Source organism: Formica exsecta, unplaced genomic scaffold, assembly GCF_003651465.1.
Source record: "Formica exsecta isolate Colony F162 unplaced genomic scaffold, ASM365146v1 scaffold218, whole genome shotgun sequence".
In the NCBI taxonomy this organism is placed as follows: domain Eukaryota; kingdom Metazoa; phylum Arthropoda; class Insecta; order Hymenoptera; family Formicidae; genus Formica; species Formica exsecta.
Window position 1 is genome coordinate 1,402,981 of NW_021849477.1, and position 18,363 is coordinate 1,421,343.

At 37.1% G+C, this 18,363-nt stretch overlaps 1 protein-coding gene across 1 annotated transcript in view; it reads left to right on the forward strand.

The window, feature by feature from the left end:
* Positions 1 to 357: 357 nt before the first annotated feature.
* Positions 358 to 18,363, forward strand: part of LOC115235291 — a 39,658-nt gene continuing 21,652 nt past the window's right edge. The window contains exons 1-12 of the mRNA XM_029806961.1: positions 358 to 649; positions 5,287 to 5,966; positions 7,625 to 7,809; positions 8,032 to 8,150; positions 8,385 to 8,592; positions 9,008 to 9,255; positions 9,603 to 10,158; positions 11,268 to 11,621; positions 12,192 to 12,248; positions 12,338 to 12,509; positions 15,350 to 15,577; positions 16,827 to 16,956. Coding sequence (XP_029662821.1) covers positions 5,824 to 5,966; positions 7,625 to 7,809; positions 8,032 to 8,150; positions 8,385 to 8,592; positions 9,008 to 9,255; positions 9,603 to 10,158; positions 11,268 to 11,621; positions 12,192 to 12,248; positions 12,338 to 12,509; positions 15,350 to 15,577; positions 16,827 to 16,956 — 2,400 coding nt within the window. The 5' untranslated portion in view covers positions 358 to 649; positions 5,287 to 5,823. The remainder of the gene's footprint in view (positions 650 to 5,286; positions 5,967 to 7,624; positions 7,810 to 8,031; positions 8,151 to 8,384; positions 8,593 to 9,007; positions 9,256 to 9,602; positions 10,159 to 11,267; positions 11,622 to 12,191; positions 12,249 to 12,337; positions 12,510 to 15,349; positions 15,578 to 16,826; positions 16,957 to 18,363) is intronic.

Below are 18,363 nucleotides of genomic sequence, written 5' to 3' on the forward strand. Positions count from 1 at the left end.
GCGGGGCCTCCAACGATCATAAGTTCGCCCCTAAAGTTGATAAGGTATGGTGGCGCGAGTGAAAAGAGAAAAAGAGGGAAAGCGACTAGGATCGCTACAGGGAAACAGAGTACGAAGAGAAAGGATCGCGGGAGTGTCGAAAGGGGTTAGCGGAAAACGAGAGAATGGAAAACGGGAACGGTACATGGAAAGTACGTATATAAGGGGGCGCACCGGTACGGCAGGGATGGGTATACGAGGGGGTGAGAGGGCGCATCGCGGGCGCAGCGCGCAAGAGAGGATATTGACATTTTCGGTCGTGGGGCGCGCATCGCGGTGGAGACAGGAGGAAGGGGCACGGGATGCGCGCGCGACGGGGCAGTCGCCTCTCCCTGTCGGATCCTGCAGTATCCATGGCTACGTCGTCCGCGAGGATTTCCCGCGAAATACCGGAAGCGTGATCGCACAGCGAGGCGACGACCGTCGCCCAGCTACAGGGGCGGATAGAAAGAGAAAGAGAAAAAAAAAAGAGGGAGAGACAGCGACGAGCAGCGGACGGCGAAGCGGTGGCAATAGCAGCGACAACAGCGACGTCAATAAGCGACAAGGGTGCCGTCGAAAGCGGCACCCGGATAGTTTCTCGGCGATATTTCGTCGGCGTCTTATTTCGGTGGGTCTCACGAGAATCTCACCCTCTTCTCTCTCTATCTGTCTCTCTGAGAATAAGATGGATATCGTGCTTCATTCCTTGTTTCTCTCGAGAAACCATCTTTCCCTCCCCGCAAGCTAACGCGGAGGCCACGTAACTTCAGCCCTGCCGCCCCCGTACCCCGTCGTCGTCGTCACCGCCGCCGCCCACGGTCTCCTCTCTGACTGTCGCGCGCGGCGCTTCCAGCATCCCTCCGACTGTTCTCCGTCTATCTTTTTCCGTCGCGGTGGTGTCGTCGCGAAGACTCGCGTTCGTGATATCCAGGCCAAGCTTACACGGCGGAGAGTGCGCGTTTGCTGTTGGGAGAAACGCCTGACCGAAGCGCCGGTATATTTTACCCAGAATGCCAGGAAGCTGAGGAGAAAGCGTCGCCGTGTCGGTGAGTGTGAGTCATCGTCACGCGGATGGGCAAAGTGGTCGAAGGGTAAAGATGCAATAAAAAGATAGAGAGAGATATAGATAAAAATACGATTAGAGACGCCAAGAAACTGAGCGGAAGTACACAAGGCCGGGAAGCCAGAAAACACAGAAGAGACGTCTATCTTCTCGTCGGCGAGGAGACGGTGGGTGGCGCGGGGCGTTGATCGTACACACACCGGTGCCGTTAGTAATAGTGGTGGTAGTATTGGTGGTGGTGGCGGTGGTGGTGGTGGTGGTAGTAGTGGTGCATCCCGCAGTGTGTTTACCCAGGGTGAGGTGCCTCTCGCGCGCGCGACTAGGCGGAGTCGCACCTCTCCGTCCGCGCTCCCGCTTCCGCTTTTCGCGTCTTCCCGTGACCGCTTCGCGATCAAGGAGCGGCGATGAGGAACGACGTATATCTCTAATCGTGGCCCGCTCTCTATTTTTTCTGCGTATCTACGTTACTTAATTCTCCTACTTACCGTTTGACGTTTGTGTCAGAAGAGGCGTTGCCGCGGCGGCCCCGAGCAGCCTCCACCCTCAAAGTGGAAAACCGGATACCGCTGTGATATATACTTTAATCTTTCTTCGCTGACATTTTCGTTTTGGAAGAATCTTCACTTAAGAACTTGTCTCAGGTACCAACTCTGCGAGTCGATAACGATTACGAGACTAGATAAGAGGCGTTGGCTCATCTCGCGCTTCTGCGTCCGAGTTTCTGCGGAAACAAGTGTCATACATCCTCGGTGATTTTCTGACTGGCTGATCTTGCAAAGTTTTGTTCGATTCAGTGACAAAGACATCATCGTTATTCTGCAAACATGGATACGAAAATAAACCATACGGAAACGTATCATATACAAGAGAGAGGCTAAATATCTCGATATTTTCGATTCTTTGCTAAAAAAAATGCTTCGATATATTTTGTCTCTTATAAAATTATCTACAGAAGAATCCTTAGCTTGTGAATACGTCCGCGGATAAATTCGTCAGTCGATAAAACTCGCGAAGCGACATAAAGGCGTTGGCTCTCCTTTCGATACTCTTCGTATGTTTTGAAGCAAGTGCATGAATTTTCCATGCGGATCCCCTTGCGGTCCTGTGCGGAATTTTGTTACCAATTTTGTGACGGAAATATTTAGTTTGGAAAACATACTATTTTTTACACACGGGCAAAATACGAGTGTATACATTTAGTGTTTCAATAGTTTTTCATTTTGTATTTTACATTCAATGATTATTGGTGAAATTATCCCGTTAAATTGATGAGAAATTTTCACAGGACGTTACAAAATTTTTCTTATTTCGATTTGCATCATACAGAAAATAATGACTCCTTTTTTTAAATTCGTAATGGAACTACTTACACAAATTGTGAAAAGCACGATTTCTCTGAAAAAGGAAGTATACATAGATGCATCTAGTGTCCCATTTTGTTTATTGTTGATATAACTGGAATTAGTTTTGAACACATACATATATCGCTTCGGTGAGTCGATCACGGAAAAATATCATGCTATTGATTCTGTTTTTCTTTCTCGTCAGTCCTGAAAAAAAGTGTATGCATTTTTTTGCAATCTCCAAGAAATATTTAATTGATAACACTTAATTTTATATAGATAAACACACTATAATTCTTTATTTATACTATTAATGTTGAATTAAAATGTCAAAGTCTTAAATGAGTAAAAGAGAAGGAAAACGCTTATTATAATAAACATTTATTCTCATTAATCGTGTTTAATTGGTGGAACATTTCATTGCAAAGACTAATCTTAAATTCATATAAAAAAATAATAAAATTTTTATATATGATATAACATATTGTTACTTTCTTTCTTATTTCTGAGTCTTTCAAAATTATCTTAAATTTATTTATTGTTTGACTGTAGTAAATATTATTTATATTCATATGTGAATAATTTAATTCATTGTTTTGGATCTAAATGCGCTTTGAACACAGCATTTGATTCATTCAATGAGTTCAACTACAAATTCTACTATCGCAAATAGCACATCCACCGGTCAAACACGGTCAGACACAGTAAGAAAGAGTAATCTCCTCAGATTCATCTGGACTTCCACGCGACATTCTACGACACTGAGGAATTTAGTTTCACACATAGGGCAATCGTACACCCACCATTCATGTTTAGCTACGAACGACGAGTAACCGCATCTCGCTGCCGAAATCGATATAGTGTTTAGAAAGCTCTCTTCTCTCTCTTTCTCTCTTCACACCCACGCCTACGCCGGTCGTACGCCTACCTTTCGTGTCCCCGGCTTTCGTGTCGGATGACGAGCGGACCCCCGGGCTCGACTAAGGCTTCCTACCTACCTACGTGTCTTCATTCGACTCCACGCCTACGCCGACCGTAATTATCGCGGGCTGTCGGGCAAACCGTTGGCGATTTACAAACTCCAGTTTTCCCGATATATCGTCTGCTCGTGCGTGTCGATTATGTCGGCAACAACAACGTTGTTGGGATTTTCGCAGACGGCAGACACACAACCGCGATTTTCCGCCGTCTCCGTCGCCCATAATTAATCCTTTGAGACCCCGGTAGTCATGGGTGCACGCACCGTTTGACATTTATCCACTCTCGCGCAATCCCTCGTCCAATTAAGCGGCATATATACGCCGCCGGTGAATCCGCGCTTTAGTCCAGACGAAGGCCCGATTATATAAAAAAGCTTAGATAACAACGGCAACCGACGGTCTGAAAATAATTTTCCTCCTTTGGCTCGGTCTCCGCGATCGAACTCGGAAACGACGATATAGAGTTTATCGGATTTAGTTGATCGCAAAGGTGGATGACCAATTAATTAATTTTTTTTAAAAATATTTCTATGTAATTAATAATTTATTTGACAGTAAAATGTATTTCTGATGCACGTATAGTTATATTAAGGAGCTACCATAATAATTATTATACGTATTTGTATCATCACTTATTGTAATAATCTAAAATTATCAAGGGGATTAATGTTACAACGTGCTGGATGTTTGCGTTGAACATATCTTTAGAACTACTGGAACAATTGTTCGTGTGCCAATTTTACGTGCAACTATGGAGAACGAGTACAGGATTGAAAATATATAAGCCAGCTGTGTGTTGGTGTTTCTCGTAGGAATGTTTCGAGCCAGAAAGCCCCCGGAACCTCCCCTATCTTCTCGTGATGGATGTTGCGAGATGAACGTTATGAGAGCCTAGGATACCCCGTATTGTCGAGAACATCTCCGGGAGAAATGATGTATTACGTGGCCGACAGGAACGGTTCAGTAACCCTCCGGTGGCGCTACCCCTTTTATTATCCGCGACAAATCTGCACAATATCTCACGCTATTGACCTCCTCCCTGATGTTGGCTTCGGCCAAACGTTAGGATGAAATACTTGCAATGACGATGTTCACGATAATCGATAGCACGTTTTGAAAAAGTTCATCACGAGAAATGTGAATGAAGCCGTAATGTGCGAAAGAAGATCATTGAACCAGAGCGTTGCTAGATTTGTTTAATTGATTGTGAAATTAAAATTGCGACAAGCAACAAAAGAGCGATAGCTTATATCCTTTTCCAAAAGTTCGCTCGAAAGCATTGAATTTATCAGAGATTAATTGAACCTCGTATTCCTGAAGCTATTATAATATTCATAACATAAATTAGTTTGCAAAAAAATTCAATTTAATTAATCAATATATGATAAACTCGTTGAATAAATCTACAATTTGTTTATTCGATTAGCGAGTTTGTTTCTTCGCAGTGATCGCAACGTTTATATGGTCAGCCTTGTCGTAAACCTCCTTAATTTCTTATACTTATATACATAGCGCATGTGATTTCTATGTTAATTTAAAAACTGATTTTTATTATAAATTTTTTTATGTTATAAAATATGTATATAAAATATTTATTAGATATATATGTAAAATATTTTGTATAAAATATTTTGCATAATATTATGCATTTATGTAAATTCTTTAATAATTCGTATATTCGATAATTTCTTATGGTATTGTTTTAATTAAAATATGCGTTTTTTTAATTAAATTTATATTGCAGATAACTATGTTTACGAAAAATATAATTTATATATACAAAGTAATTTTTTCTACACAAAGTAAATGAGATTTGTATATTATGCGCCTGTTTGAAATATATGTTTCTCACAGCTAATCGACTCACATATGTTCGCAGCGATCATGTTAGAGACAAGGTGATGACTTTCGCGACGCCTGCAATGATGTGACAATAAAGTTACCTCCTCCTACTCTCTGCTAACTGGGGATCCTCCCTATTACACACAGTGCTTCCCAATAACACACACGATCCGAGGATTACGCGCAAAAAAGCAACGCCAAACCGTCGGCCGTGGTCGACGTCGTTGGAAATCGGTGCCAAAAGTCGACACAGACAAGCCATAAGAGCCAACCCCGCGAAAGTGTGTCAAAGAGGAATTGAACGCAGGGTGGAACGGAGAGAGATAAAGAGAGAAAAAAACAGAGAAAAAGCGAGACAAAAAGAAAAAGATATATAAACGTAGTACGGAGGATCAGACACGGATACCCTGAGAAACGGGGTGAAAAGAAGGATACGTGAGGTCAGAATCGTGTTAAGGCGTGTCGTGCCAGAAACACAAACGAGCATCACGAGTACAGAGGGTGGTGTGGTGACGCAGAGTGGTGGCGGGGCGAGGCAGGTGGCAAGATTAAAGCCAGAATAAGAGCAGTTAGAATGGGCAACAAGCTTTCCTGCAGTTGCGCACCCCTGATTAGATCAAAGACGTATCGTTACGAAGACAGCCCATGGCAGGCCGGTGCCAGGGGCGGAATGGGCGGCGGCGGAGGACGCAGGGGTGACACTGGCCACTTGCTCAGGTGCGGAAGCTTAAGAGAGAGGAAGAGGTGCGCATACCATACCATTCAACCATTCAATCACTCTCCATTCGACCATATTGCCACTCTTTCTCTTCGATGATTACCATTCGTACACACTTGACTGACATGCATTATGCTGACTCTCTCTTTCTCTCTCTCTCTCTCTTTCTTTCTTTTTCTTTTTCTTTCTTTATTTGCTTCTACTTTTCGTGAGCGGCATGGATAACAGCAGCGCTGGGCGACGAGAATCAGAATCTCTGCATCAATTTTGCATGATAATTATGCATGAATTATACAATAGACAATAAAACTAAATGAATGCAATTTACCTAATAATGATAATTTAAGAAATTATTAGAGAGAAGTCTTTTCTTTATATGTATAAGAAAAGAAAAATATTAATGGATAGAATTATTTATATTTTATTTTAAATTACAATTATCTTAGATTTTAATATATCTTAATTTTTGTACGCATATATAAGTATAACCGTTATATATTTCATTGTAATGTTATTAGTAATTTTATTTTAGCAAATGCTTTGAAATATTTATTACAAAACACAGTATATCCAGATCCGAACTTATATATTATTTTGTAGCGTCTGATGGTGAGAGACTATATACTTCTGTGCTGCGGTTATATGCCGGTATATATATCGGTGGAATGTCGCTTTTTATTCCCGTCTCTCAGACTGTCTTGCATTTCTCTTATTCATTCATTTTCTTCACTTTTATCTCTCTCGCTGTCTCTTTTTCTCGCCATCTTATTTGCTCACGCTTACTTCTTTAACCCTGACCGTTTCGTTTCGTTTTTCTCTTCTACCTTTTGTCTAGTTAATCAAACTGGTAATTCGTTTATCAACGGCCGATAGTTTCTTCTTATTTGGATACAATACACTTACTTAACTTTGAGCAATATTGATGTAATTTTAATGTATACTTTATTTAGCTAAATAGAAATTGAGTTATATTATATGCTTGAATATAACAGAAGTAATAATTTTTTTTTGTTATGTTATTTGCGATAATAAATTACATTTTATTTAAATTAAGTAAAATAAAATATTTATTTTGTTTTAAATATTTTTCTTTGATCTCTATACTCTCGTCTATTTTACACTTCATCTATACACATATGCTTCGCATGATTATTAATATTTTTAGCACAGAATGTCATTATTTTTTCGTCCACATTAATCTAACTCAATGAATTTGAATATATACCAGTTTTATCCGTTTTAAAGCTTTGAAATCGAAGATAAATACTTGCGCATCATAATTTTAATGCAGAAAGAGCTTCCGCGATATTTACTCGGTAAATGCGAATTCTGCGTGCACGTAATGTACATACATTTGCGATTTTCCACGCACTATTTCCGTTTTATCCTTTTTAAGATACAGTGCGATATTATGATCGACGTGATGTAGTGATATTTTTATGTACTTTTAGTGTGACATTGATATTATATCTATTACGAAAGAAATGATAACGATAATTACTTTCAATGATAGATCTTTACTTTTCTATTCTCTCATTTTGTATCACAACTATTCTATTTTATCACACGTTCTTTCCTTAGAAACTTTCCTTAATGATGTGTCAATGTTCAAAAATCATGTTGTTGCAACACATGATGTAATGACGAGAGTTTTTAGGCTGTGGGCCGAAGTGTTCCATGTAAATTCGAGCGGAGCTGGTACCGTCAAGTGGCAGCAGGTATCCGAAGATCTGGTCCCAGTAAATATTACTTGCATCCAGGATTCGCCGGAGTGCGTCTTCCATATCACCGCATATAACAGCCAGGTCGATAAGATTCTAGATGTGCGGTTGGTCCAGCCAGGTAAACCATAATTGAAAATATTCAAATTAAAGTTAATTTTTTTGTGAGAGAACAAAGAATAATGTTTCCATAAATATATAAAACAATATAAGTTTTTGCAAATTAATTTTACTTTTGGGATAAAATGCCACGATAAAAATAGTGCGATTACGGAGAGTTTAATGAGAGTTTAATGAGAGTTTAATTTTTTAACAATTAATATATTGTGTAATTATGTTTAAGGTACGCGCATCGGCCAAGCGTCAGAGTGCTTCGTTTACTGGAAGGACACAGTGACAAATGATACATGGGGGCTGAACTTTACGTCTCCCATAGACGCAAAGCAATTCAGAGAATGCTGCGTAAGTTTAGTGATACTACACCCGCGACACGCATGTCGTTACATTATACGTACATCGTGCCACAACCTTGTTCGCTATCACTCTCACGAGGTCTCCGCCTATTTCCTTTCTCCCATTGGGTCGCGCGTGAGGAAGTTGAGCGGAGATGATTTAGGGGCGACACACAACAAGTCCGATACAAGTCCAATTCGACTTCTTAGGTCATTTGCAGTCACTAGTTAATTTTCCATACAGTCACCGTCGTTCAAGATTTCAAGGAAAGCGTCCTCTTCTTACTCGTTGAAGCTCGAGCCACCGAACAAGCAGAAGATCAAAACACGCCGAAAGCCACTGTCGACACCGGCCTCACCGAGCCGATCCAGAGAACCTCAATGCACCTGTATGACACCGGAGCAGTTTGCCAGGCTACGTAGCCAAGATCCCAGATATCGAAGTCCGTGCGGTATGCGTGATTTATAAAATATATATCTTTATATCCATATACATGTATATTCTTTATTTTCTTATTCTATGCCGTTCAAATTAAAAGAATTATAATATGTCTTTCTTTTTCTCTTTATTACTTCTCAAATTTATATATACAAATTTATTTTTCAATTTTTTCATGATGTGTTTAATTTTGATAAAAACAAAATAGAAGATCCATTGTGAGAACTTAAATCTTCAAATTTTAATTTTTTAGTTTTTTAATTTGCATATAAAAACGATAATACGTTTAATTTTTAGATAAATATATTTTTTTATACAGACAAGATACATATACAATATTTCGCATAAATTTTGTTTAACACAAATTAATGAATCTAATCTTATATCCGTGATTCGCGTTTTTATTAAATCTATCTACGTTATTTCAGGACCGTCTACGCTTCCACGGACCATGGCGCGATCCACGGAAATGGAAATGACGCCGGGACGAGACAAGATAACAGCGGCCACATCCAGCGCGTCTCTCTACGACAACGTCAACAATCCTAGCGCGACACCCGGGAAAACACCAAAGACTGGCGAATCGGCCAAACAAAAGGATAAACAGAATGAGACGTGTCAGACAACCCCGAAGACTGCCAACATTGGAATCGGAACTGTTACGGTGGGATCACAGGCAAGCACAACGGTTACAGCAATATAACAATACATTTTCTCACATCAATTTTTTAATTTTAATTATTTTTTAATGATAGAATATATTATTCTTTATTCCACATTTAGCTAGCATTTTAAATAAATATTCATTTTTCGGAAAAAACAATTTTTCTGTGATTTTTCTTTTATATTTAGTTTTTAGTAATAATATAAATTATTTTATATCATATAGTACATATGTTAGCAAAATCTTATAACAGATTAAATCATATTATTTTGCAGAAACTTTAATTTAGAGCATGTCTATTACAATTAAAAAAATTATTACTTTGAATTTATTAATTCATTGATTTTTCATTCCAACAGATTGACAGTCCTGATGAGAAAGGTTCCACGATATCGCCAAAGAAGTTACAGAAGCAGAGCCAGGACACGTCCACGCAGCAGAATGGTATTGAAATGCTGAAATCAGAGGGCACCCAGGCCGGTGGTACCCTGCAGAGCAAGTTGCTACGTAAAGAGCAGCTGCATCATACCAAGTCGGCCGACTATACCGAATTGGAGATGCAGAACGGTAATCTCTTCAACATCGTCAATAACAATCACGGTCATAGGTCGAAGAGCAAGAGCACCGATGACATGCGGATCGAGAATGCGCAGAATGGCGGCATAAGCCTGGATTCGAATACCTTGAAGCGCATGTTGAAGCCGATGCCGAGCATTGACAGCCCGGTGACATCGCCGGAAATGACGAGGAAACGTCACAGTCATCATAGCTATCACTACCATCCGAGCAATAATAATCAGAAGTACATGATGCAAGAGGTTGACAACGAGAATTATGCGCATCCCTATCGCGCGCCCTATAACAATAAATTTCAGGGATCCAGAAGCGTTCACGATATGAGCCGGCAATATACTGGTACGATTTTTTCTCACTGATATTGCTAGTTTATTGTGTACTAATTAATTTTTATTCTCAATCTTTTTAAGCGCAACAATTTCTTACTATTCCATAATATCTCCCTGCCTTTTTAAATTTTTGCACGTTTATAATTGATAAATGTCTATTCTATAAGGTTTTTAATTATTTGAATTTATAACAAGTTTGCTAATCTAAGGATTAATATTTAAACATTATTATGATTTGTGTAGATTATAATGATGTAGAGATTATAACTTTTAACACATATATATGTAGACTGTTTGATTCTGAATGGGGTAACGTTATCATTGTTTATATAATTTATTGTTAATAGATATAGAATATTGAGTCGCTTTAAACAAAAATTTCTCTTAAAATTCTAAAACTAAAAATAAAACATACATGTAAAACTTTCAAAATCATTTTAACAATGAAAACGTTAAAAAGCGATTAGAAGATTGATTACATAATTTTTTTATAAAAAAAGCAATTTTAAAAAGCATTTTCTTTTTTGCGCTATAGATATTGTCATAATGAGATTTTTATTCACCGCAAAAAATAATAAAAAATTTAAACATAATTTAAAAAATTAAAAAAAAATGACAAAGTTTATATTGAAAATTACGTGATCGATCCTATATATATAATATCACTCTTTGCCTGTCCCCATATAATTCCGGCGAACGCATAACGCTGTAAGAAGTCTCCTAAAATTAACCAGCAACTGATCTCTGGCGTTTATCCTCAGTATACCTCTAACCTTTAAGTACATCCTCGGCATAATTTAACATGCGCACAGAGTGAACCACAACGTGGTAGTCAGCCAGCTCCACCCTAAAAGTCACAGGGTCATCCACCACCACTTGCGGCACCCCTAACATTTTGTCTTGCTTTTAACCTTCTTACATAACATGCGCACTAAGGGTCGACAACGTGGTCGTCCTGTCAGCTCGACGGCAGTCTCATTCGCGGATGGACCACTTCTCGAGTTACGCGTTCGCCGAGTCTGACTAACTTGACATACGTCTACTTTGTCCGTTGATCAGCGCGGACCACCGCACGACATATTCCATCTTGCACTCTCGGTTGCACCTCTCTGCTCGCAGGCGGCAGAGGAAGGACGTACTTAGATTCGGAACGTAATCGGTGCACAGGTGACATGTCGCCGCCCTCGGACAATGTCATCTTCGACAACCAATGCTACGCGACCACGCCGAGCTCGTCGAACGGCAACTCCGACATGGAGCAACCGAATCATTGCAATTCCCGTCGTTGCAACGGCGGCCAGACATATCAGCAGCAGAATATGCAGTCCGTGTCGACTCCGGGCAGCCCAACCAGCCGGCTGCTTCTCGAGTACGAGATGCATCTCAGGAACACTCTGGCCAAGGGTATGGATGCGGAGAGTTACAGCCTGCGTACGTTTGAGGCTCTGCTCACGCAGAGTATGGAAAACTTGGGTAAGACTCCGTTTAAGCTTTGATACTAAAAAATCAGATTCTGATTGCAACAAATAATCTTTTAACAGACACATAAAGTCTATAAACTATTAATATATCTAATAAAGAATAATATAAAGAATGTATAGAGATTTTGTATCAATTGGAAATTTATATTGTCTTCGAGTTTTTTATTCAGAGATAAAAAATTATTCTTTTTAATAGTTATCAATTGCCGGCTAATACGGAGTTTCACTTAAGAGCTTTATTTTATTTGCAAGAAATCAATAAAGGAATGAATAACATTTGATGAGATTTTAAGAATATTTTAGTATTATTGCATTTAATGAATTAAAAATTTTGGGTGAATAAATTATACGCTATTTTAGTATAATCAAGAAATATATTTTTTTTGTCATATAATTTTTATCTCACCCTTGTTCTTTTCAAGTGAACGGATTAATTAAACTTTAGCTTTAACCTTTCCAACATATTAAGCTGATAAAATTATTAAAGTAATAAAAAAAAATTTATAAAAGATTAATTATAAATAGCGATTTTATTGAAAAGCGAATTTTTTACATTTTCCAGAATTTGCGGAAAACATACCGTTGAATGTTCAGCGTACACCTCACGTTTCACGAAGACGTAAGTTAAAATATATCTATATTGAAAATTAAAAATATACTGGGGGAATTTTTTATTTTTTGTTCATAATCAAATTATCATGATTACAGGTTCCAATTCTAATAAGTCGTCGACTCTGCCGCTATCATATCGCTATTGCAATGAAAGACAAAACAGCAAGGATCGAGACGGCTATTATAGCGACCGTAATGAGATGGTGAGAGAGAAGAGAGAGCGAGACTCTGATCGAGATCGCGGCTATCTTAGCGACTACAATTCTAGGTAAATTATTATTTAAATCTTTATTAACACTAAAATATTTAAAGCATCAATTAAATTTATTGCATTTCCATATCTTAACAACACGTATAAATGAATGATGCAAAGAATAAATAAATCGCACGCATTTCATTCATGCAAACATATTTTTATAATCAGATAAGAGAATATAGGCTTTCTCAACTTCAAAATTCTCTTTACACATAATCTTGAACATCCTCCTCACAAATTGAACTCCGCCTCATCTAACTTAAATTGAGCATGTAAAGTAGCATGAAATTTATAAAATCTTATTCTTTTACTCAATTATTTAACAAAATTATTTTTAGGAACAAATATGAGATGATCAATGAAAGATATTGGATTAAATACGATTCTATACTTGAAATCATTTTTATATCAAACAAAAAGCAGAGGTTCAAAAGATTCAAAAAACAAAGAACAAAAAAGAAAGAAAAAGATATTTAAGAGACGTATTTCGTAATTATTCTAATAATATTTCCTAAATATTTTGAAATTTTTATGTGATCTGAATTCATTGTGGAATTGATTCGCTTTCTATCTGCTCCATTGAAATTCCTTCCTTGCCAAGTAGTGCAACATCAATTAACGCGATAATAGCCACTGACCCTTCGGTCGTCGAAGGGTCCGTATCGAAAAAGGCGCGAAAGTCATCGTCGAGAGACTTTGACATTTAAAGAGCTGTGCTCTATGACCGCCGATCACAGGAACAACGACGGTCGATGAGACGTGCTCTCCATTAAGGGCGACCTGGATAATATCACCGGATGTAGTTATCGTCTATCGATAGCCTCCGCGCGGGCGGTGTAAAAAAAGAAAGTAAAAAAAAAAATATTACACCGTACGCTGTGAAACTATATCGATAGGCGACGCGCGTCGCGTGGCGTTTATCGAAGTCTTCTCGAAGGTACGCCTCTCGATACAGCGCTCGGCGCATGCATCATCATCCCCGGCCGCCGGCGCGTTGTGCATTACGGGTCAGCGAAGGCGGCGACTGACAGCAGCAAGCCGCATCGTAGTAAATATAGAAATCTCGCGAGTGGGCTTCGATTCTCAGCTGAACGGAGAAAACGAAGAGAAGAAGGGTGTTTTTCGTAGTCGCGTAAATAAGAAAGAAACGACAAAACGCGCGACGAGATTTTGTGTGTGCTCCTGCCGGTGCATCAAAGTGCAAAGCGCATCTTGAAAGACCCGATACATGGTCTTGCGATAAGAACAAGGATTGCGCATTTCCTGCGTGATACCATCGTCTGAATATAATTCTGATAGTGTGAAATGATGAATTATCCGAGCGATTACGTTGCGACATAAAGATGCGCTATGTGCAGTTACTATGTGTCGCATGAATTTCTGGTAAACGCACATGTGATGTACAAAAAGGCAACATTAATAAATCATCGATGCCATTAATCGCTGCGACAAAATGCAGTTACGTGTGTATTGCATGGTGATAGATAAAAGTGTGAAGTGAGAGAAGAAAGCAAATTGAAAAAATTATTAACTCTGAGAGTAGAAATATTTATAAAAATCAAATTGCGCTTGGATATTCTTTCATGCATAATAACTATTTCAGTGTTAATGAGAATATTTAAACAAAGATGATTTTGAAATCAAATTGAAGAAGATATTAGTCTCGTTGTTACTAATTATAGATAGAAATAATTTTGCAAAAGAGTTCAAAAAAAGAAAAAAGCAATGACAAGATATTCATCTCATCGTTGTTAAAGACTTGGATGGAGATAATTTTCAATCTCTGAAACAACAAAGGATAATCAGCGCAGCTAATCAATCGCACGAAAATGTAAATTAATAATTATTTCGCTTGACACGGACGTATGCAAACATTGATATCTTTGAGTGCGACGTAAATAATTGTTCAGTCGCGTCGCTCGTGATTGTCGGTCGCGCGAAAATTGTAACGAGAGGAAATAATTATTTTACCGTTGCTGTGCGAGCGTAAACAGCGATCATTTCCATGCACCGGCGATAATCATCCCTCTGTTCTCGAGTGCATGTCAAACTGATTATTCAGCTGATCATCATTGTAATCGCAGTGCAAATACTGATCTAATATACGATTTGAAACGTTGAAAATCGCAACAATGAGTTATCGCTACAGTTTACAGCGCAAATACCGATCGCTCGAGAGGCGACGAGAGCCAAAAAAGATGCCGAAGATGCCGAGGGTGCCGGAAAAAATTTTCTATCGTATTCTGGATGACGGATCCGGAAATCAATCTCAGAATAAGAAACACGTGAAATTCCAATCGCTCGGAGAAGATGATGAAGCAAAGATATCATCAGACATACCGTGTTCGGATTTCTCACCTATACCTGCACGGTATTGCACATCCGTGTACAATCTACACAAAGATACGCTTAACTTCTTTAACTCGGATATTGCTTATAAAATAAAAATATAACCGAAATATATTTTTTCGATAACTTGATTGATTTTTCGAAAATATCGAAATACGTGTATCGTACGACAAATGAAATATTAGTCTGATAAATTTTAATAATTACAAGCAATTATGACAGTATGACACGGAATTATAAATTAAATATATTATTAAGCTCAAAATTTATTTTATTAATAATTTTTATTAACCATTATTATTAATAAGAAATATATATAATCTTGTAAAAAGATATCTTGCTTTATTAACATTATATTAATTATACAAATTGATATACATATAAATAATTATTTTTATTAAAGTAATTACTTTATTGCGAATGATTATTTTATTAAATGACTTTGATAAATAATATTAATAATGTATTGTACATAAGACTGATCTGTAACATGATGCTTGCAGATGCGCCAGCTGCATCGGGGAATCCGCGCGTGCACAATGGTTTCGGCATTCTGACGGATGGCAATCCGGTAGCTCAACTCTCGGCTCTGGCGCTTCGAGTTCGATAAATCCAGGGTATTCGGGATATAAGAGAGAGTCGCCCTGGGATTCTCTCCCTTCCTTAAGACACGAGGGCAGCCTTAACGACAGTGGTTATAAATCCAACCGGACTGATTCTCTTGAACAAAGGTAAGAGAAGTAGATTCCTCGCGTCGGAACCAAGTTATTTAATCGTTATTGCTTTTTGTGTAGGATGTTTGAAAAACTCCAACATAAATTGTCTTTAATACATGATAGATTCTTTGATAAATTTGGGATAATTTTTACTTTTGTTTATGTATTAAAGCAAAAATAAGTTTCTAAATGTAAACGATTAAAAAAAAAAGATAAAATATATAGAAAGTTTTCGTATTATAAATAAGCAAAAAGGTATATAGTAAGAGAGAGTATTTGCAAATTTTTTAAATGTAAATACTAAGATAAATATATTTATGCAATTTTTATTATCCATATTTGTCACCGTAAATCTTTTTAATTATATATGTATAATTTTGTACGTGTATAATCAGCGAGAAAGATATTAAGGCCAATTTTATTACGGAAGAAATCGTTAAAAATTATCTTAAAACTGAATATATCCATTCTTTAATAAAAAATCGTTTTCCATATCATATTTTATAGTGTAATATAAATTTCTATTTAAAAATAAGATATAAAAGTATTCTAATACAATTTAAGACAGATATGCGCAGTAAAAATATAAATATTCCAAACTAAAAATAAAAAAGAAGTATGAACTTTTTCGGCACAATGCGTACTTATACTTTAGTGTCCCTTTTTGATTTCCAGTTCACCACCCACCTTTTGTCGCCCTATATTGTTGGCATTGTCTTCCATATTTCCATTGTACTCTCTCTTACTTTTATCGCACTTCTCGACTATCTGTATTATATCGCGGTCCTGAAAATAGTTTTAGTCTCTTAAAATTACGAGATATAGATCTTTCCATTACCAACTGTTGGCTTTTTGTAGCAGTATGTGTATATTGCTATAAAAAAGTAATTTGTTTATATTATATTTCAAATATTAATGATAGTTTTTAATTAACAGCTTTATAATTTTTGATTGTCACAAAATATTCTCTCTTTTCCTAGTAAATAATTCATCTTGATCCAACTCTCAACTATTATACATATTTTAGTATTATATCAACTTTAGTATTACATAAATAGAAATATCCTTTGAAATAATTTAAAAATGAATTCCATGTAAAACATAAAAAATACTGCAAAAGGGGGAATTTATTAGAAATTAATTTTGTAATGGCTTCTAATTAAAGGAGCGATCGTAAAAGAGATTGCAATTGAAAGATACATATCTACTTCATACGTTTGTGGGCTATGTCGTGACATTTAATTAAATGTGTTGCATATTCCAGAGGTACTTTCGACAGACAGGATAGCGTCAGATCCGATTACATGTCCGACCGGGATGGCAGATACGGAATCGTTCAACAAGCTTCATTGGAGAGCACCGACTCGAGGCTTTGCTACTTGACGTCTTCCGAGGTAAGTTATCCAAGCACTCGTTGACCTTATCAGTCTGATACATCCAAGTGCCACTCAATGATGCCTTTGTAGCACAGTTTGCATTCATACTATGCGCTATAGTATACGTGAAAGCATGTTTCGATTTCTTGCACTGATTTTGCATGCTAATGCCAAATAATTCTACGTCGAAAATAACTACGAAACTATATCAGAGACTTCCACAATTTACTTGATATGTGCTTATTGTGAAATTAATGCTTAACTCTGCACTTAAAAATCATGAGCACGCTGCGCGTTAAATATTAAATCTAATTACCCGCAGTCTCTTAATTAAATGCGAGGCGATAAGTGCACATCGACTGTGGAATGTAATTGCGAATATTGATTTAATTGGAAAAATAGATATTTATTTTCAATAATTAGGTCAATTATATGTAACATACACACACACTCACACACACACACACACACACACACATAGGCCAGTTGTTTTGATAGATCACAAAACCTTTTGCTTTCCACGCGTGTTAATGTTAACATGACATACTACGAGTAATGCAACACGGTCATCTTTTTAGATAGCTACGTATGAAACGTGTAGAGCGAATTCATTGTACGCGCTAGAATCCATCTTCAACCGAATTTGTTATCATTATTATCGCACGGTATACCGTGGAATAACCGTGCTTTTAAGTTAAATAAAATATAAAATAGGATAAAATAAAATAAAATTTCTGGAATATTTACTCGTAGATTCTGTAAGTTATAATAAATCTGTTTTTCTTACTTTTTGTTAAGATATCAACAAAATTTTTAAAGTGCATTAATATTTTAGATTTATTATAATTTCCTTTAAATTTTCTTACAAATATTTTACAATCGTAATTTAAATATATGTGATGATAATATCAGTTTTCTTATAATACGCTCTATGCTTATATTGGGTTTTATTGCTGTCCAGCTTTTTTCTCTTTCTCTTCTTCTTCTTCTTCTTCTTCTTCTTTTACTTTCTACACACACAACACAAAACGTAAAAAGGCGCATTTGCGATGTGGCGCATTACTTTTAAAGTCCTTTGAAAAGATTCTTTTTCGCTCGCATTTACCATACATTTGTGATTTAAAACAGTAAAGTACCCAGTTGCAATATTCGCAAAAACTCGAATCGAGAACGATGGCGCAAATTGTTCTCTTGATGGTTTTGAAGTTTTCTATTCTACATTAAAAAGAGCATAGGTAAAAACGTATTTTTGCATAAAACAATTTACATCTCGTTTGTTTGCTTTGATTTATAGCTCGCTTTGGTGTCTACTTTAAGATGAAAGAAACCCAATTTTTTAAAACGCTTTGCAAACATACTAAAAATGATAATATTAATTTATAATATAAATATATATAATTTTTTAAAATAAATTAATGTAATTGT